The sequence below is a fragment of the Nuphar pumila genome, chromosome 14, assembly GCF_984573655.1.
Source record: "Nuphar pumila chromosome 14, dmNupPumi1.hap1.1, whole genome shotgun sequence".
Taxonomy (NCBI): domain Eukaryota; kingdom Viridiplantae; phylum Streptophyta; class Magnoliopsida; order Nymphaeales; family Nymphaeaceae; genus Nuphar; species Nuphar pumila.
This window is the reverse complement of record NC_143262.1, coordinates 1,794,776-1,816,364: the sequence shown is the minus strand read 5'-3', so window position 1 is coordinate 1,816,364 and position 21,589 is coordinate 1,794,776. Positions and strand designations below refer to the sequence as shown.

The following is a 21,589-nucleotide window of genomic DNA, read 5'->3' as shown; positions in this document are numbered from 1 at the left end:
TGCTGATTGGGTCGGAAGTGCTTTGGATAGAAAGTCTACTACTGGTTTTTGTATTTTTGTCGGAGGAAATTTGGTTGCATGAAAAAGTAAGAGGCAAAAGGTGGTCTCTAGGTCAAGTGTTGAAGCTAAATAAAGAGCAATGGCTAGTACGACATGTGAGCTGATATGGGTCATGGCACTCATGAAAGAAATGGGATTTGATGTTGAAGGGCCAATACCTATGCATTGTGACAATCGAGCCACCATTCATATTGTTGCAAATCCGGTATTTTATGAAAGAACTAGGCATATAGAGATAGACTGCCACTTTGTGAGAGACAAAGTTCAAAACAAAGAGATATCTACTCCCTTCACAAGCAGTTCTGAGCAGTTAGCAGACATATTCACTAAGGTTGCCACCAAGAATTCTCTATATTATGCGCTTGACAAGCTAGGGACGTATGACATATACGCCTCTCAGCATGAGGGGGGTGATAACGCTGGTATCTCCAGCTCACGCTTCCTATCCTTAAAAGATCTCTTAAAGATAACTATGACAACAATCATTACTTGATATACTTTCCTTCTTGTTTGGTGTAAGGAAGCTATAAATACCTTTGTAGTCTTGCTTAAGAGATATACGAAATAAGATAGATGAGCTGGAGCTTTACCTCGTGGATGTAGGTTGTATAGCCGAACCACGTTAATTCCTTGTCATGAGTGTGTCTCTTTTCTTCGGGCTTCTACAAATCGTTACAGAGCAATGCCTACAAATCGTGACACTTTCGGTGGCCACACCATGTAAATCATAACATGGTGTTATTTACAAATCGTTACATATCCACAGATCGTAACTATCTTGGTGGCCACACCGTGTAAATCGTAAAATGGTGTTACTTACAAATCGTAAAAGAACCCAAATAGAAATCATATTTTATCTAGTGTACAAAGAAAATAAACATTGTTGATAATTGATGATTTACATTTATTTTATTTTTTAGCCAATATATGATATTTATGATGACAATTGGTATTGGCTTGTGACTATGCCTGCAACAAGACTTGCGTGTTTGATAGTGTGCTAGAATGCCCAAGTAACAATGGCATAGAAACCTAATCAACAAATGAAAAAATCTTAACAAAATCATGATATTTTGAAAATATTACTTCTTTAAAATACCCCAATTTTATTGCAATAATATCATATTTTTTAATTTTTTACAGTTTTAATGTTAGATACGGCAAGGTTTTCTTGAGAATTATTGAAAAATAAATTCTTTTAGTTTATCCCAAGATTTGTCCTTATAACGAAGAAAATTGGCATGCGGAATGAGTGAATGGCTATTTACTTTTGAATGGTAGTTCCGACTATTTTAAAATGACGCACTCACTATTAAAAATGACCTTTTCAAAAAATTTAAATATCCAAATCTTTCTGCAAATTTTGGGAAATAACCAAAAGGTCAGTTTATTCATTTTTCTGCATTTGTGGGACAAAACAACCCAAATATCATTAACCTATTGTTTAGTCATGGGTGCAACTGGTAAATGTAAATGTCTTGTGTCCACAATGGCTCTCCTCATCTGCAATGGCGGAGCCAGAGGTGGGCGGTCGCCCACCCCAAAATTAGAAACCGAGTCGAAAAAAAACTAGACATGTGCTGAGGGTGCTCCATTAAGTCAGACCCGGATCGGATCTGAGCCAAACTCAGACCCGAGCTCTCGATCATTCGAGAGCCTGCGTCCTGAAAGGGGCGAGGGGTAAAACCCTCACTACTTTCCCTCTCTCCTCTGCTTCGCCCCTCCATTTCCCATCTGTCATCGGCGACCATATTCATCGGTGCTCCTCCCTCGTGCTCTGCAGCCACCGGTGACTGCGCCACCGGCCTCCCTTCAGTGAACCCGTGGTGCCCCCCTCTGAGCTTCTCCCTCTCTGCTGCAAGCTTCGACGACGTGAGTCATCGGTGTCAGACCTTCCTCCTCCTTTGCCATCTTCCTTTCGTCGGCGACCATTGCCAGCAATCGGCCGTCGCAGGTAACCTCCCCACCCCCTCTATCTTGTTGTTCTAGTCGATCGGCAGGGGCTGAAGCCCCTGATTGTCGCTCCATTTTTCAGTAGGGTGCGGCCAATCGGCGGGTGTGGTCGGTAGGGGCTTTGGGGGCCCCTGCCTCTTGATGTTGTTCGGCAGGGGGGCTTTGCTCCCCTCCTGCATTGTGTTGTTTCCCAACAGGGGCTCCGCCCCCTATCCCCTTGTTTCCCGAGGGGGGGCAAGGCCCCCCTTCCCTCTTATGTTTTCCGGCAGGGGGCTCTACCCCCTACCTCCTTGATGTTTTTCCAGCATGGAGCGAAGCCTCTCCTGCCCTCTTCCTGGTTCTCAGCAAGGGGTGCCCCCCCCGCCCCTTCTGCTATTTCCCGGTAGAGGGGCGGCCCCCTGCCTCTGCTAGTGTTTCTGGTAGGGGGCTTCACCCCCCTTGCCTCTGTGAGCCCTTCCCGTCAGGGGGTTTTGCCCCCCTGTCCCTCGATTGTCAACAGAGGCTCTGCTTCCTTTGCCTCCTCTGATTGTCGGCAAGGGGCTTCACCCCTCTGCCTTGTTCTTGTTGCCAATAGGGGTGGAGCCCCTGCCTTTCTCCTTTCCACCAACGGAGGAGGGGGGGGGTGCCCCTCTGTTTTGTTGTGGCAGGCTCAACAGGGAGTCCCTTCTCCCTCCTCTGCCTTCCTTGTCCTGGCAAGCAGGGAGCCCTTGCTCTCTGCCTCTGTTGCTCTTTGCCAGGCAGGGGTGAGGCCCCTGCCCCTAGCACCCTTGCAGGCAGGGTGTGGTGTCTCTGCCCCTGCCTCTGCAGCTTGCAGGTAGGGAGCCTCTGCTTCCTGCAAGCGGAGAATCGAGCTCCTTCATATAATCATATGATGATGGGTTAAGGCTCGGCTTATGCTTGCGCGTTTATTCTTTTAGCGACATATTACTAACGTTTTAAGCATAACAACATATTACTAGCCTCATAGAAGATTGACATTTTCATTTTGCTCGATCCTTTTTTGCAATGAGATTTGGCTCATAGAAGATTGTCTTGGTTTTTTTCCTTGCATAAGAATGAATAAGTTTATAATGAAAAGGTCAATCTTTGATAAATCTTCTGTAACTCGAGGAGAATCAAGTCAGAAAATAAGCAAAATAGAAATTGATGCATCAGAGTTACTTGCAGACCCTGCACTTCGTCCTTCTATTTCTAGTTATCGTCCTAATATCCAAGATAATGTTTGTAAAACATATATGATCCGAGGTCCTTGTCAACCTCGAGATTGTACGTTTCGTCTAAACCACAAAAATTGAAGGTTTATTCCAACTTGGTATGATGAGTATAAGGATTGGTTGGAGTATAGTACAAGTAAGCATAAAGCATATTGTTTGCAGTGTTATCTTTTCAGGCCAAAAAGCACAGAGAAGATTAGTGTAGAGGCATTCATATCCGAAGGATTTGATAACTGGAAAGACAAGAAAATGTTTAATAAACATGTTGGAAGCTCTAGCAGTTTTCACAATTCAACACGAATGAAGTGTCAAAATTTGATGCAACAAAAACAACATATTAATGTTATACTTTATAAACAAAGTGTTCGACAGAAAAGTGAATATAGATTTCGCCTTTGGGCAACTGTTAATCTAATAAGATACTTGTTAAGTCAAGGATTGACATTTCGAGGGCATGATGAAGCTGAAGAATCTCTTAAAATATGAGATTTTATTTTGTTGTTGAAGATATTTGCAAAGATCAATGATGACATAAATAAAGTTGTATTGAAGAGTGCTCCAGAAAAATAACAAATTGATATCTCCCGATATACAAAAGGATATTGTCAAGGCTGCTTCTATACAAACCACAAATGCTATTATCATGGAACTTGAAGACATTTTTTTTCTATTTTACTTGATTATTCTTGTGATGTATCAACTAAAGAACGGATGGTTATTGTTTTACGATTTGTTAATAAAAAGGATCGAGTGATTGAGCGATTTATTACTCTTATGCATGTTCTTAAAACAAGTTCTATGTCACTCAAACAAGCAGTTAAAGAAGCATTTTGTAAGAATAAATTAAGCATATCAAGTTTGCGTGGACAGGGTTATGATGGAGCAAGTAATATGAGAGTGGAATTTAATGGATTAAAAAGTCTTATATTACATGAAAATGCATCTGCATATTATATTCATTGTTTTGCATATCAACTTCAATTAGCATTAGTTGGTGTTGCTAAAAAAAAATAATTGCTTGATGTGTTTTTCAATATATTAGGCAGGTTGTCAACTTTTTTCTTCACTTTATGCAAGAGATCTAAGCTTATTCGAGAAGCAGAATTTATGTGAATTGCTGAAGCACTTGCATTGGGTGAACTTGAAACAAGACAAGGATTAAATCAAGAAATAAGTTTCAAACGACCTGATGATACTCAGTGGGGTTCTCATTACGATGCTTTGGTTAATTTACTCAGTATGTATTCTTCTATTATTCAAGTGTTAGATTTCATTGCAGAAGATACATATTCAGGAAAAAGTTCAGATGCAATTATTTTATATCATCAGTTGCAAGATTTTGAATTTATTTTTTACTTACATTTGATGTGTAAAGTTTTGAGAATAACTGGTGACCTTTCACAAACACTTCAGCGAAAAGATCAAGACATTGTAAATACTATGAGTTTAGTCACTACATCAAAATAATGCCTTTAAGGTCTGAGAGACAATGAATGAGACTCTCTCATAAACAAAGTGTCCATATTTTGTAAGAGATTTGATATTCTGATTCCTGATCTAAGGGACTTATATACACCTCAAAGACGACCAAGACGTAAGGTTGAAAAGATGACCAAATTGCATCATTATTGTATTCATGTGTTTTATGCTATTATTGATTTGCAACTTCAAGAGTTGAATGATCGTTTCACTGAAGCAAATACAGAGCTCCTTCTTTCAATGGCATCCTTGAGTCCAAAAATTCTTTTTTATGCTTTTGATAAAGATAAGTTGATTCATCTTGTTGAGCTTTACCCTAAGGACTTTTCTAGAGTAAACATAATTAGACTTGAAAATCAATTGGATATATATATTGCAGAAATGTGAAACAGTGATCAGTTTTCAAGTTTAAAATCTTTAACAGAGCTAGCAGAAATGATGGTAGCAACTCAAAAACACATTGTATTTTTCCATGTGTATCTATTAATTAAGTTGTCATTAACTTTGTCAGTTGCAATGATAAGTGTTGAAAGAGCATTTTCAGTTATGAACAATATCAAAAGTCGTCCATGTAATAGAATGAGAGATGAATGGATCAATGATGCTTTGGTTACTTACATAGAGAATGAGACATTTGATACCATCAGTGATGATGTAATTATGAATTGTTTTCAAAATATGAAAAATAGAAGATGTCAATTGTAAAATTTTCATAATTTTAGTTGTTTGTATTTCTTAAGTGAACAATCTTTATTTTAGTTTAAAAGTATAATTTAAGGTTTTATCTTATTATGTTCATAAATTTAGTTGTTTGTGTTTGTAACAATTGTTATTTTAATTCAAATGCTTATTTAAGTTTTACCTCTCCACAAACGATTGTTCCTCCAGCAAAAAATTTCTGGCTCTGCCATTGGTCCGAATAAATGATTCGTCCTTCAAGACCATAGCATTGTCCCCGAGACCCGAAGTCTGCCCACCCAACGAAAAACTTCTGGCTCCGCCACTGATCATCTGATAGGGGCGACTTGTGAATGTGACCAAGTTGATGGGATGTCACAAGTTCGAAACCCATGGTAGCATCCCTTTCCATGTGGTCAAAGCTGGGTATATTTCTTGGTGGGTAGGGAGACCTCAAGGGTTTTACCAACTGGAGGCTAGCCAATGTGTGGTAGGTGATGGTTTTTTTTTCCTTGAATTATCTTTAAAAAAAAATGTAAATGTCTTATGCAATAACGTCCGTGCAAATCAATTGAAAATGAAAATATCATTTGATCCAAAACCCTTTCCTCGTTTCATATTTATTGTAACTAGATTAAAAATTACTTCTTGACCGAACTGTCACATAACAAAAGACTTTCCAAAAAATCTTCTTCACATTTTCTCTCTGTTAATTTCCAGAAGATCCTTATTTTGGCAGCAGGAGAATAAATACAATTCGTAGGTTGAGTTTGTTAACCCGTCTCGTAAACAGCTCATCACCTTACTTTTGGGGTTAAATTAAGTTTGTTAACCAACTTTTATTTGCAACTCAACCAACGCAAAGTTTTGAGAGGTCAGATAAGGTGATATGCCAAAACACAAATTCTGTGTGTGTTTGAGGCCACTACCGTCTGTAGTGTTCATCAGTGTTGTGAGAGGGGTACGCATCAGTACGTGAAGCGTACGCCTCAGAGGCAAAGCGTCAGCAAAAAGTATCGAGGCGCTGTAGTGAGGCGTTTGAGTCTCGAAGCGTATGCCTCACATCGAAGCACGCTTCGCTTCTAAGGCGTACACATCAGGTTTACAGACATTGTACATTTTCGTGTCGTCTTTACTTATATTTTGGAGCTGTGATGTATGTTTTTTATCCTTGTCTCGCCGGAGTTACAGATTCCGGTGAGTCCTTCGCTATCATCTCTCATATGAACTCCAATTTCGCCGCCCTAACCTCGCCGAACGTCCTTCGGAGCATCCTTGAGCGCCTTCCTTTTGCCGACCTCGCGAGGGTTGCCTGTGTCTGCCAACTCTGGCATTGTATTTCCTTCGATCGCGAGATCCTGACCCGATCGTTCTGATCCCCCTGGAACCTGAAGGAGATCATCGAGAGCCCATCCTCCGACACCTTCTGGCAGGACAATCGGCCTCGCCGTCTCGCACCGTCTCCAGCGCAACAACACCATCACCAGTCTCGCCGTGAAATATCGGGTTCAGGTCAGATCGGGACTCCCGTTCTTATCTTTTGCTTTGATTTGTTTGCTTTCTACGAATTGTGATTTTGTTTCGAACATTTTTGCATGTTTTTAGTTTTTTAGTTTAGGAATACTGGGTTTTAGGTTGGGATTTTCGTTTTTCGGATTTTCAGTTGTATGCTAGGCTTTATTGTGGGGCTTTCTTTTGAATTGGAACTAGTGGGATCTTAGTAATTTGTCTTGCAGCTATCCAGATTTATTGTATGTTGGTCGGAGGATGGTTCTTATAATAGAATTTAAGCTCATATTTATTGCTTGAAAGCAAATATTCATTTTAAAAATTCCCCTTTATGGTTTGTAACAAACAAGCCGTGATTGATCTCAGTTCATAATCTGTAGCTATTGTTTCTTTTGATGTATATTTTTTTTTAATTTGAAATACGGCGGGTTCAATCCATGTTTCAATGTTTGGTAGTTTTTACTTCTTTTCGTTCTTGCATCTCATTAAAATAGTTAGTGAGGCACTGATGAAGATGCTGTTCTGGTTTCAACTAGTTGCTTCTTTCTTCAGTTGTGTAGTTTCATTCCCCAATTCCTCTTTTTAGAGTTAAGAGGCGACTCTCAGGAACTATGTTACCTGATCACCCTCCATCTTATGGACAAGCCTGTCAGTTGTGAGGCTTAAGGCTTGATGGAGGGCAATCAGGTGTTTAATGTACAAATTTTGTTGGTTTTCTTTTTTCTTTTCTTTTTTTAATTTTTGTAATCCTTATAGAAATTGTTGTTGCAGTAGAAATGACATTCATGCAATTTTGATAATTGCACCAATTTGCGATAACTTAAGAATATGATATGCAACAATCTCATAAAAAAATACTCTTCATGAACCATTTAAAATCAATGAATGATACGAGTTAATTATAGGAAAGTAGTATTTATTTTATACTGTCGTTTATTAGTAGTTCTTATTTAAATTTTTCATTATTTTATTATTATTATATATTTTATTATTTTGATCATGAAGCCTACGCTTCAACGCTTCGAGGCTTACGCCTCGCTTCATGACAGGCTCAACGCCTCGCTTCGCATTTAACAACCTTGGTGTTCATCACTGCCATTCATTGTGGAAACAGTGGGCTCCACCAAAAGTGTTGATGTCATCATTCTACAAAGACGAATGTCACAGACGGTGTTGATTCGAAAACACAAAAAGATTTGTGATTTGTCATATCGCCAGATCCAACCTGAAGTTTTTATTAATTAGCTAGTGAGATCGAGATATCAAATATTTATCTGTGATCAGCACGGCGAGACCGTAATAATTTAAGTTGGTTTGTATCGAGGCCGAGTGCCTCGATTAATGTTAGATTCATTTCGCAAGCATGGGCTGTTGGACTGGTAAACAAGCTGAACGAACTAAAAAGGGGTATTCAAGCTTGGCTGGTTTCTTGTGTCAAGCCAAGCCAATCTTGAACTCATGAAAGCTCATTTGCAAAAAATGTATATATTTTAAAAGAAAATAATAGAATTTGGACCCTGAACCTACTAAACCAAGCTCAAACTACCTTATTTATAGAATAAATAATTGTTTCAAACTTGTAAATAATAGGATTTGAACTCTAAACTTATTGCTTGCAGGTCAAATATTTCAACTTTATTTTATAATATAAGATATATGTAAAATGTAATTATTATTAATAAACGAACCAATACGAACCGAACTGAGACGAACAGTGGCTGGTTCATGCTCGAGATTGTCAAGCTTATTTCAACGAGACGTGCCGAGCCACGCGCGGCGCAGCTTGATTGAGCTGGACATGTCCCATAACAGCACATCCATTTCAAGCCCTGACCAGAAACATACACGACCTACACAGCCTATATGAGATATTTTGTCTCACAGAGACCAATTTGTTCCACCTGGGAATCTGGTCTAATTAGTCAGTTCCAAGGTTAAAGAAATGGTTTTTTTGGGGGATTCATAACCCGAAGAAACCGCATGCACCTGACACGAGACCTGGTCATGCTGGTTTCCTGCCGGCAGCTTAAAACTCTAAGGTTAGGACTCCTGTCTCTGGGCCTATGCTACCCGTTGGCTTGCGCAGAGACAGGAGTCTTGCCATGACAATCGAACCTTGACTTACAGTAAAGTCTCACCCCCACCATGCCAACCCCCCTTAGGGATAAAGAAATGAAGGTCAAAATGCTAAAATGAAAACCAGGTATTGAATGTATGATCATATTCACCATATTTCTAACTAAACTGTTCTTGATCTATTTAGCAAGCCGTTCATTCTAATCTGTGGAATTACTTGGCAGACTCAGGTTCAGTTTGTAACACAGTCTTGCCATTAAAAGCAGAAACACCATTTTGCCTGAAAGCCTCTAGAGGGTGAAAACTTACAACAAAACCAATTTTCGCTCACTGATCAGCATAGCTAATACAAAATGCTATCACAACCAAACAATCCGAACAGACAGAAACAAGAACCGTCATCATCAACATAGTCTAACCGCCAAACTCACCGCCACACCCCATGATTCCGGAGGAGCTTACCGGTGATGAAAGCGTAGACGGCCGACTCCACGACGGGGAACTCGCAGCACCAACACGGCGAGGCGCTCGAATGCTGCCCTTGATTGTCGCCGTGAAGCATCCATGGCCGCGACGGGGTTTCCAGCTCGGCGCCGAACCTCGTGTAGTTGAGCAACGAAGAGACTCCGTGCACGGAAACCACACCGTTGTAGTAGAGGTCAGGGCGGGTGATGGCGCAATCGTCAAGGGTGAAGTTGTGCCTCGTGTTGTTGGTCACAAGAATGGTGTTGTTTCGCAGGAGGGTGGGGAGCCTGGCCCCCAGATCGAGCCGCAGGAGATCCTCGTAGGCGAGCTGATGGGGAACGATGTGGTACCACATCAGGTCCAAGCTGAAGTCGGTCTGGAGGGAGAGGTGCGAGAGGGCGTCATCGGTAGGGACGAAGAGGGTGGCCGTGAGAGGGAGGCTGGAAGGGTCCGCGCCGTGCAGGACGTCGACCCAAGCACCGAAATCTCCCGAGCCGATCAACGCGTCGAGGATGTTCGTCAGCTGGACGCCAACGGAGGAGGGTTGAACGGCAGGCCCTCCGGCCACCGTGGCGGCGGAGATGGTGTGCGAGTTGATGAGGGAGAAGAAGAGGAACGGGAGGAGGCGACGAAGGGGCGTCATTCACGAGATTAACTGCAGCAATAACGAAAGAAAAGAAAAGGGTAGAAGAAATAAGCGGTGGGTTATGGGTTTCTGGTTAGATGAAATGAGAATTTGGGGGTGGCGAAATATGACATGAGAAGGTGACGGCTAACGATCTTTTCTTGGGATGATATGGAAATCTTCATTCTCTAACTAACCCCTCGAGCCAAACTTCTTGGTTTTTGTTCAGTTGATCTGATGCACATAATGTGTTGGGCTGGATAGCCGTCCATCATGACGATGGACGGAGGTCATTTTATCATAAGAAACATGCGGCCCATGTTGGGAGCGGTACTCGATCGAGAGAAAATGTGAATAGGGACTGTCTTCCGTGTTGGGTCTACAACTGAGTCCATCCACCATTGACACATTGTACACGGTACACACAGGCACAGAGTTGGACACAATTGACCCCATCAGGCAGGGCTGGGGAGTGAGATGCGCCCCAAGTGGCTCAGCTCATGTTCTGTTCATAAAGAGCTGGTTCTAACTTGTGAAATAGGCTCGACAAGCTTGAGCATGAACAATCTAAATGTTCGCCTTGGCTTGACTTGTATAAGCTCGTTTACTAATAATAAATATATTTTTATTAAGGAATGAAGATGGTTGAAGTGTTTGTTGGGCAAGCAATAAGTTTAGAGTTTAAATCCTATTACTTACAAGTTTGAAACAATTATTTATGTATTATTTTCAACTTTTTATAAAATACAATTTTTTGTCAATGAGGTGCTCGGCTTGACACAAGAAACGAGCTAAGCTTGAATACCCTGTTGGGTTGGGTTGGCTCATTTACCAGCACTATGCGCTAAGTCTAGTAATCAAAGACAGAAGCCGCATGCTGACAGAAGGCACCGGGAAATGTTTTTGACAGAAATGAATAGGGCGTGCATTTGTTAAATTAGTTTAATTTATGCATTAATTGGTTAAAGTCAATCAGGGTTGGCTCAAGAGAAGTTGAGGCCCTTGCCATATTTCATTGGAGGCCTATGTTTCTCCATATATATATATATATATATATATTTTCATTGGAGGCCCTCATCATGAGGCACATGCATGTGCCATGTTTCATTGGAGGTCCTGCATGTGAAATATAAGCGTTATATATTTTTATATATTTGAGGCCCTAGGAGGTGTCCTCTCAAATATCAAAGAGGCCAGCCGGCCCTGAAGTCAACTAGGACCCACTAACGTGGCAAAATTGATGGAGCCAAATTGGTCAGACATCTCCGAGGCAGAGACCGACGCTCACGTTGACTCTGAACCAAATGGTGCCTTGGTGCTGACCGAGCCTATTACCAGTCTTAGCCCGCTCAATCAAGGTCCTCTTAAAATCCAGCTGGTCATATTCAAAGGATCCGATTAATATATGGAGCAGGGCATGGTTTATGAAATTTCATACAGACCTGGGCCCGACCCGAGTTCCGACTAAAATCTGCAACTTTTCAATGTAAAAAAATAACTATACGGACCCAATACCAGCTCATCTTAAATCAAATATAGGTTTGGTCCCATCTGAGTCCGAACCAAACCTAACCCTTTGACACCCCCAGGCACACCATGGACAAACCTCAAACTAATAATCGCCCGTGATACTGAACAATGGAGGGTAGATAATTTCCAAGTGGAATGTGCGGTAGGGATTGAATATTACAATATGATTGGTAATATACAATATGACCCGAATGCACAAAGCAACAAAGTAGAGAAGAAGAAAAAAATCGTGTGTGCTGACTACAAAACAAGGGTTGTGTGCCACGGGTTTAAACTATACGGAAAGCGATGGTAAGTGCGGGAGGCTTAGGCAGAACGATCAGGTCTGTGATCTTGGGGTGGTTTTCCCGTTTCTAATCTAAAAAACAACAACAAAATAGAGCTTGAGAGAGGGGCAACCGAATGCCAAAGAAGCGTAAAATGATCCATCTTAGAACTCAATCAACGTCGAAACTTCAATGCAAGAACTCACCTAAAATGCAAAATTAGGACACACAAACAGTGGTCTTCTTGAATTACAAAATTAACGCCACAAGAAAGAAGAACCCAACAAGAAAAAGAAAGAAAATCATGAGAGATTTACAATAAAACTATATGAAAAAGAAAGAAACAGAAGAAGGATCCATGCAACACCAAACATGATCGATGATGATGAATCCATAAAACCGATCATGGCCATGAATTTCTCGCTGTCGATATCGAGGTAGGTCTTGCTTTCTCTCTCAGGCTTCGTATATCCTAAAACCAAAACGAAAAGAAAGATGACCACCATGAGCATTAGGAGTTAACGACCCACCGGCCGATTCCAAAGAAGTTTCCCGGCTAAGAATGAAAAGACCAGGAACACGGTGCAACTACACGGCTTCAGTCTCCGTTGGTTGGACTTACTGGGCTCGTCAGAAGGTACGAATCCTGCGGGAGGATTTGGTCCGATCACGAGCTCTTCGTCTTCTTGGACGGCATATCTCGAGAGGTTGAGCAGGCAAGCAATGCCGTGAACAGCGATTTCACCGTCGTAGTAGATGCCCGGATTGGTGACGGCGCAATCGTCGAGGGTGAAGTTGAGCCTGGTGTTGTTGGTAACAAGAATGGTTACATTGGGCAGCATGGTTGGGATCCTTGCTCCTACTTCATACCGAAGAAGCTCGTAGAAAGAGAGCGGGTGGGGAACGATGTGGTACGTCAGCAATTCCGTAGAGAAATCGGTCTCTTTGGAGATGAGCGACAAGCCTTCATCGCTCGGCACGAACAAGGTCGCCGTCGCCGGGAGGCTCGACCGATCGATGCCGTAAAGAAGGTTCGCCCACCCGCCGAAGTCGCCGGCTCCGATCAACGACTCGATGATGTTCCTCAATTGGTTGGAGACGTAGCTCGGGCCTTCAACAGGAGGGGCCGCTGGCGTTTCAGCGTCCGCAAAGTTCTTGAACAACATGAACACGTAGAAGAAGAGGAGGAGAAATGAACGACGGGTAGGCATTGTTTCTTGAATGGTGGGCAGGAAAAGAGAAGATATCAAGAAGAAGAACAGGATTCTGGTGGCAAAGCCTTTTAATGGCGGGAGATGAACGATGATCGGCAAATCTGGTGTGGCGAACTGGCGGGGTGATCAAGGCGGCTATTTGTGTTTGTTCGTAATCGTCCCAACCTGTAACTTCTTGTACGACTCCAAAAGAATGTGTATCAGGGCGTTAAGTGCTACATAGCGACAGGTGGCCCATCACAGAGATGGACGGTGTTTAGTGGGTGTTGGATCTGGTGCAATCACATTGCACAAATGCAATGTGCCACTGTTCCTAACCACCATCTATCTGTTGTTGGGCCCCACTCTGACAAGCTTACAACAGAAGATCATTTTGCCTCGTTTAGTAGGGCTTACAAAGATGTAATTGTTTGTGTGTGCGTGTTCGCCTGCTTTTTATCCTGAATGTCTTTTCAGAATCATGTGCTGCATTGTGCTCTATTAAAATCTTGGCAGTAGGTAACTCTGCAACGAAGACAGAAGAAGGATCAAGACATATATCTCACTAACAGACTGAAAACATGAGCTAAGCGTCACGATCAAAGACCTAATCGTGCTGGCTAAGCCTATCCCAATGGTGTAATTCTTGCCCACAAGTCGTCAAGCTTCGGCTGAGCAAGGGCTTATCCCTTTTCCTCGTTAATACAAGGGTCTGACTTTCATGGGAATTGCACAAATTGTTGAGTTGACAAGCATACTTTCACCAGGAAAAAGTATTTCAAACATCAATCTTTGAACACAAACCCCAGAAAACATAAAACAGGGGAACTAGTGAAAAAAATGGCCAGTAAAAGCGGGCCATGAAGAAGGGGATACATATCAATCTAGAAATAGGCATAATGTAACATACTCAGCTTTGCTACTACAAAAAAATTAGCGGGAACAAATAAATAAATAGTAATGTACTTATTCGAGGCAGGATAAAGAAGAGGTCTGAAGTGGACTGATTGAGACTATTGACAATGGATGAGCAATCAGCGTTGCTCCATTTCTACTTTTTCAAAGATATAATTTGTCAGTTCATAATTAATTACAGTTGCTTTTAGGATACGAATCATGCCCTCTAAGAGATTGATATTGCCATCAGGATAACTTGGTGAAGGGAATAGCTTCAGATCGGATTCAAAACTTGCCAAACAAAATTTATAAAATGACCTGCAACTTTGAGCAAAAAATGAGCATATTCGAGCTCACTTGCATAACTTCTCATTTTTACCTTTTCCAACTTATTTCCCTTTTCTCAACTATATGCAAAAGACCAGAAAAAATACATAAGAAAGAGATTTTTAATTTCCTCAAATCCAATTTCGCGGTAAGTTTGTGAGGGTGTAGGGTGTAACACCCCGATCTGGGACCTCAGGAGTCCGAGTTCGGTTGGTATTACTTCCCAGAGGGAAGAGTGCAAAGCTTACACAGTGAAAACGTGGTTAAAAAAAAAAAAACTTTTTATTTTATTTCATAATAAAACTTTTTCTTACATTGATCATCATTCATAACATAGAAAAGCAATTACAATTTATTCTCAATGACAAGGAAAGTAAAAGTATACCACTGCTCTGCTGAAGACTGAAAAGAGAACTGCTCACAAGCGACTGATTTAATACCTGGCACCTACAGTTGTAATTAAACACAAATGGGGGTGAATCTACAACCCAGTAAGAGATAATCATAAGTAAATAAACAATAATTTACAACTGTAGTGGGCTCTAAGCCTCTAGTCTTATTTTAATTCTCGACACACCACACATGTTTGTATATTTTAATTTTCCCCATTATCATTCTCAAAAACTCTTTCTCTCTCTACTATCACTAGGCTGGCTATACCGGTAATAGCCATCTATGGGCGTAGCAACCCTGTAGAACACCCCAATTCTACGTGTTGGCCAGACTATGAACCATACACTCCCAGTGGTCCCCAGACCACCAGGCACTGCAGTGAACCACCACGGGGACCCCACCGGTAGCTAGCCGGGAGGTCAAGCTCTCAATCTCGGCATGATTCATGCTACATCCTAACCATGATGGTTATTAACCATCCATGGTCCTCTAGAGTCTCAACCCGGTGTGAGTGAAATCCTAAATCATAACTAAGTTCACACATTGAACAATATTCTCAAATTCAAAATTCACTCGTTCCCTCACGAGTGGTGTCATGACTAATCACAACAATCTCATTCTCAATCCCATGATGACGTTAGGACTCACACCGCTCTCACTTAGCACGCAATGATGTAGTGTCTCTACATCATTAAATCACCGGCGGCCCACTCTCCATGGTGGTTGTACTCTGGCCGCGAACCAGGTAGCCCTTGCCACAGGTCGCCACTTCCGGGATTTAAGGGGTACTGCATGCTGAACTCTAAATATCCATTCACACCACATGAATGAATTAAATGAGACTCTAATCTAACTCAATCTCATCACAATGCATGATATAAATGCTCAATTAACATGCAATCATAAACACAATCTCTTTCTATCATGCATGACATATTAACCCTAACATGCATCTCAGAATAAACATGTATTTAAAGTAACTCACAATTGTCAAGCATGAATTTTATGCATGTCATGGTCTAACTCAAAGCTATCATGCTAATCACATAACCTCTATAGCACTACGATAACAAGCAACGTGTAAAGGGTTTATTCACATCTAAAATTACTTATAACATCTCTTACCTCAAGTGCGAATCTATACTTTCACCAAGAGTGAGTCTCAAGATGCTCTAACAGTAGGATCTGGTAATTAAAGCAATATATTTGAATTAATCATAAAACCTCTTACTAAAATTACCAAAATACCCTTTCCGAATCTTATTAAAGAAACCACGGTTTCTGTATTACTATTTTGACTGACGTTCATAGACCAATGGATTCCTCTCTTTAATACAAATCCAACGCACCAAACCTCGCTCGATTCTGAGTTCGGAGTGCGAAGATATGTCCATTTTACTGAAATGGATCTCACGGATCCAAATGGATCTCTTGGCACATTTCGGATTTCGGGCCACTTCGAAACTATTTTCAGATCCAATCCTGATCTGGATCCAAACCCTGTCTGTTTGGATTCAGATCCTTCTCATAACTGAATCCAAAACTGCTCGTCGGATCCAGAAAGTCTGATTGGGTCTGAACCGGTTCGTCCCGGACCGGTTCACCCAACAGATTTGGGTATGAACCGGTTCACCCAACTGGGTTGGATCTGAACCGGTTGGACCCGAACCGTTCCACCCAACCGGTTTGGGTCTGAACCGGTTTGACCCGAACCGGTTTACCTAATAGGTTTGGGTCTGAACCGGTTCGACCCGAACGGGTCCATCAAACCGGTTTGAGTCCGAACCGGTTTGACCCGACTCGGTTTACCCAACAGGTTGGGTCTGAACCGGTTCGACCCGAACCGGTTCACCTCAAAAAAAAATTTTTTTAGGGACTCGGTCGGGGCACGACCCAGACCGACTCGGTTCGGTCCGGGTCCCCTCGATAAAAAGGGGCGGAAGGGGCTGTGCCCCTTCCGAAAACAGTGGCAGAGGGTCGGCCCCTGCCGACCCTTTCTCTGCATCCACCCACCTGGGTCGGCATCCGGGGCCGACCATCGGTGTTGGTCGGTCGCCGGATGCCGGCCATCGGTGTTGGTCGGTCGCCGGATGCCGGCCGTCGGAGTCGGCCGCCACAGAGCCGGCCGACCTCCCCCCTTTCTCTCCACCTCTGTGACTTTTTTTTTTTTACTGTAACTCGCCGGCAGCCATGGCTGCCGGCCCTCTGAGCTCTTAATAGGAAGAAAGGACGAAGAAGATGAAGGGCTTACCTTGCTGCTGTCGCCGCCGTCAGGTAAGTCTTCCTCTCTCTCTCTCGCTCCCCCTTCACTCTCTGTCTCACTCCCTCTGCCGCTCGTTTGGTGCGGTAGAGGGAGGCTGCGTGAGGGTTTTTATAACCCTCACGCAGGGTGAGGATAACCCTCACCCCCCCGCGGATATCGGGGGGTGAGGCTTATCCTACCCCTTCCATTGGGGAAACCGCAGTTACCAAATTTTTTTTTTTTTTTTTAAACTCATCCCCTCCGGTGACTTTGCCGGAGGGGGTTTTACATAGGGTAAGCAGAATTTTTTTGGAGGGTAGAATTTTACTCATAATAAAGTTTTTTTACTGTATTGTATCGATCTCTTGCATCGTTATGATATGTATCTGATACAGACAACATTGTTATCAACTATGCTGATTCAAGCTGCTGCTGAAACCACCACGAACAGGAAGCCAAATGTGGTTTGGCTAATGCAACAGTAAAAGCCAAATGACTTCTTGTGATTCAAAATTTTGTCATCATTTATGAATACAAGAATTGGTTCCAAGCTTAGAATTACAAAGAATTTCCAAGTCATGTAGCACTACAGCACTACAAGAATATGAATGCTTGGATGAGTTTTGTACACAACAAAACTGCTTTCATCAGGAATACATAAGCTATTTGCCGTAATCTGGAAACAGAAACAAAAAAGATCAGGCATTTTATCCACCAAGCACATGAAACCTACTAAAAGTAAAGATGCACATAAGAAAGAGATCTTGCAGGGAACTTTTTATCAAATGATCATCTCATCTAACCCAGCAAACAACATACCAAAGAAAAAAAAAATAGGAAAGCAAGATCTCAAATGTTCTCATACGGCAGAGTGCATACCAGGACAACAAAGCACAGGCTAAACTTCCTTCCCCTAAATAAAGCAGAATAGTTAATATACTTCTGACATATCTTTGGACCAGTTTTCATGAGATTGATTATAGTTGGCAGATCGCCATTAACAGTTATATTGATGGTTTGAGTCATATTCCATGCTTTAAAATTCATAAATGGTTGAGAACATCATTTTTTCTAATGTGTCAATTGCCATGAGTTGATAAAGTTGCGTTTCCAAGTTATAAGTAGTTGAAACCACGTGTGAACCATGTTCCTAGAAGTAAGCAGCCATAATTTGTAAACATCCACACGTCAGTGGGAACCATCAGCCTCTATTGTCTAACCATACTTGGGCAAGAATTGCAACATAAAACTGAATCACGGAAGGCTGGTTCTAGAACAGAGGATCAGATAAACCAGTGAAAGCAATAATTTAATGTGTAAATAAGAAAGTGAATCTCAAGGACAGAAGGTATCACATTAATCAGGCAAATGCCGATGCATGGACAAATGACAAAATTAGCAAACAATTCTCACACCTTTTGCTACATTAATCCAGTTGTCTGACATTAGAAATTAGCAAAAGCAAAGATGGACACCAGACCATCTTGATTAATAAGTCCCAAAAGGAATAAGAAAGTGGATAGCATGGAAACGAGTAAAGATGTTTTGATTTCAAATACAGAAGGAAAATAAAAATTGATCAGTTGGCTATCCCCAATAAAAATGTTAACATGTTGAAGCACGCTCCTAAATTGTACTAAGATAATCCACAGCTAATAAACCAAAACTTCAGGAATATAAAAGTAAAAGCTAATTGAACCTTACAAAGTCTGCCAAGTGCCAAATGGTTTCATGACCACACAACCTTCAAAAAAGGAATGGATCTATGCGTCTTGATTCCAATGATACTTTTTATTTCTTCATTTTCGTGAAAAGTACTCTGAATAACACCATCCTTGGGTTCATTAGCTACAATCATAAAAAGAGGCTGTCAAAACCAATATGATAAAGGAAGAGTAAAAAGGGAACAAAGGTTTGGAGCAATTTAGACTTATGGATAATTGACCGAGAGAATTATGATTTTTGGAGCAGTTTAGACTTATGGATAATTGACTGAGAGGACAAGGGTTTGGAGCAGTTTAGAGTAGATCTTCCTAATTCTCTAAATAAGAACCTTTTCAAATTCTGATCCAATTAGCTATTCGAAAAACAACCGTACATGTAAAAATAGCACATTTTCATAAAAGGCCTTACAATTTGCTGAAATCCTTTCCATGTCCAAAATTTTGATTCCTAACTTGTTTAACATTTTTACCCTTCTACATATTTAACAAGTTGTTCACAAATTATTTTTGCGAATGTCCCTAAAATGTGTGAACCTTTTTTACTAAAAAAATTTGCATAAGGTGTATAGACAAGAGGACGTTTACAAATGTGATAATATTTAGTTAAAGAAGTTCCACAAACATAGAATGACTTTCACAAATCATGTTTGTGAATGTTTTCAAAATGTGCAAACATCTTTTTAACTAAAATCACATAAGAGACATAGGCTAGATGACATTCACAAACATGTGAGAACATTCACATTCACAAATGTGAGAGTATTTAGTTAAAGGAGATTCACAAATATAGTATGACCTTCACAAATCATGATTGCAAATGTCTCCAAAATGTGTAAACCTCCTTTTACTAAAATCGTATAAGGAACACATGTAGGATGACATTTACAAATGTGTGAGGACATTCACATGCGAAGGTCAGGATATTCGCAAATGTGAGAGTATTTAGTTAAAGGAAGTTCACAAATATATTACGACATTCACTAATTATGTTTGCGAATGTTCTCAAAATGTGTAAACCTCCTTTTATTAAATACTTCTACATTTACGAATGTCTTGACTTTCACATATGAATGTCAACACACATTTGCGAATCTATGTGTGGGCCCCTTATGTGATTTTTTTAGTAAAAAAGAGGTTCCCACATTTTAGTGATATTCACAATAATGATTTGTGAACGCCGTGTTATATTTGTAGAAGGGCAAAAATATCCTTAAAAAGTTGAGAATCAAAATTTTAAACATGAAAAAGGATTTTGACAAAATTTGAGGCTTTTTCAGAAACACGCCATTTTACAAAGACAGTAAGGTCATTTTATGTCAGCTATTTATCTAATTTACATGAAAACATAGCCTTGTCCAAAGTCGGATTTGGATTCAAATGCAAAACCATAAAACTAAGTTTGACTGATTAACTTGATCAGAATAAGAATTTTAAAACTTTTTATCAGAATGTGACGATCCAAGTGATGATTCCTATAAAGTCAGTCATGCCAAACACATTCAGATGATCAGATTTCTGAAAGAAAACGAAAACCCCCCACAAAATCCCGATTCATAGGGGAGAATGGAGGATTTGCATTGCCTTTTATCCATTTCTTTTCTTTAGAAACATGTCTATACATCAACCTGTATATGCGATAAGTGAGTGGGTTTTTTAGGGCTTGAAAACTAACGGCTAATTTTTTTTATAAATATTTAAGCTTAAAAAAACATAGTTTTTGCCAAAAAATTATTTGAACGTCAATTCCAGCCAAATAGACCACATTGAACACACAATGTAAAGAATACCCAGTTTGTACATAACATGTAGAGTTTGTAGCATGGATATGGGTTCCCAACACGTGACATGGGTTCGACTCGCAAGTTAAATTTTTTTTTTCAAAAAATGGAACACAGGAGTTTTGTTTTTCAATAAATAAAAACTAATTTTTATATTTTAATATTTAAAATATGTTTTTTAAGTATTTTTTGCAAATTGATCCATAACTTATATACAATTTGCAAAACAGTCCCAACCTTTTGCGATTTTGCAAATCATTCATCGCCTTTCTTACGGCTATTACAAGCTAATCCTTCTGTCAACAACTGTTAGTTTGACCATGGTCCAACACTGACAATGATTAACTGGACACCAAAATGTCCTTCACAGCTTTTTGCAAATTAATCCCTACCTTATTCACATTTTTATAAAGTAGTACTGGGATGAAGGGCAGAATTTTGAGACAGGGTGGGGGTGGAGACCTTGTCCCCCGCCTCTGCCTCGGTCCACTGTCATCCCTATTTAGGGCCCTCAAAAAATAATAGCTTTGCGTGTTTTATGTTACATATGAACCATTAAGTGAGTTAATCATTGCTTATTTATTAAGAAACAAGTTTTGTTTCAAGTAGATCTCATGTAAAAAGTGAATATTTTATCATCAAATTTTATTATAATATCAACTATTAATTTTTCTACTTCTTTAAAATACAGATGTGAACGTAAAGATGCCTAATAAAAAATATGATTTCTATCAAAAGGACATGTAAAGGTTCAGATCTAACATAAAATACATAAAGCTATGATTTTTGGAGGGTCTTAATGTTGACTGAACGGAAAAGAGACAACATAATCTTCAAGTTTTAATGCTGAATTCAAACTTGTAGATCTGTTTATCACTACTTAGTCACTAAGAACCATGCTTATCCTAAACCCCTTTAAAAAATATACTTGCATGTGTTTAAGGCTTAATTCAAACTTGTTAATGTGTTTATCATTGCTTATTCACTAAGAACCATGCTTTATATTGAATCAATTTAACAAGATTTTTTTATTTTTAGTTAATCAAGTTTTTGGTATAATATGAATAGTTGATTGTTTTGGTCAGCTAAAAACACATTTAAACATGAACCATGTTTACACCAATACATGTTTTCTACTGAATAAAGCATAGAAATCTAAGTAAAAAACAGGTTTTTAAAG

At 40.3% G+C, this 21,589-nt stretch overlaps 2 protein-coding genes across 2 annotated transcripts; both read right to left on the bottom strand.

Moving 5' to 3' along the window:
• Positions 1-9,396: 9,396 nt before the first annotated feature.
• Positions 9,397-10,077, bottom strand: LOC149816034 (fasciclin-like arabinogalactan protein 21). The gene has a single exon (XM_089988009.1). It carries the CDS (start codon positions 10,075-10,077, stop codon positions 9,397-9,399), a length of 681 nt encoding a protein of 226 aa, XP_089844135.1.
• A 643-nt stretch (positions 10,078-10,720) lies between these two features.
• On the bottom strand, positions 10,721-13,231 carry LOC149816033 (FAS1 domain-containing protein SELMODRAFT_448915-like). The gene has a single exon (XM_089987439.1). The coding sequence runs from the start codon at positions 13,064-13,066 to the stop codon at positions 12,374-12,376; it is 693 nt and encodes a 230-aa protein (XP_089843565.1). The 5' UTR covers positions 13,067-13,231; the 3' UTR covers positions 10,721-12,373.
• Between the last annotated feature and the right edge of the window lie 8,358 nt (positions 13,232-21,589).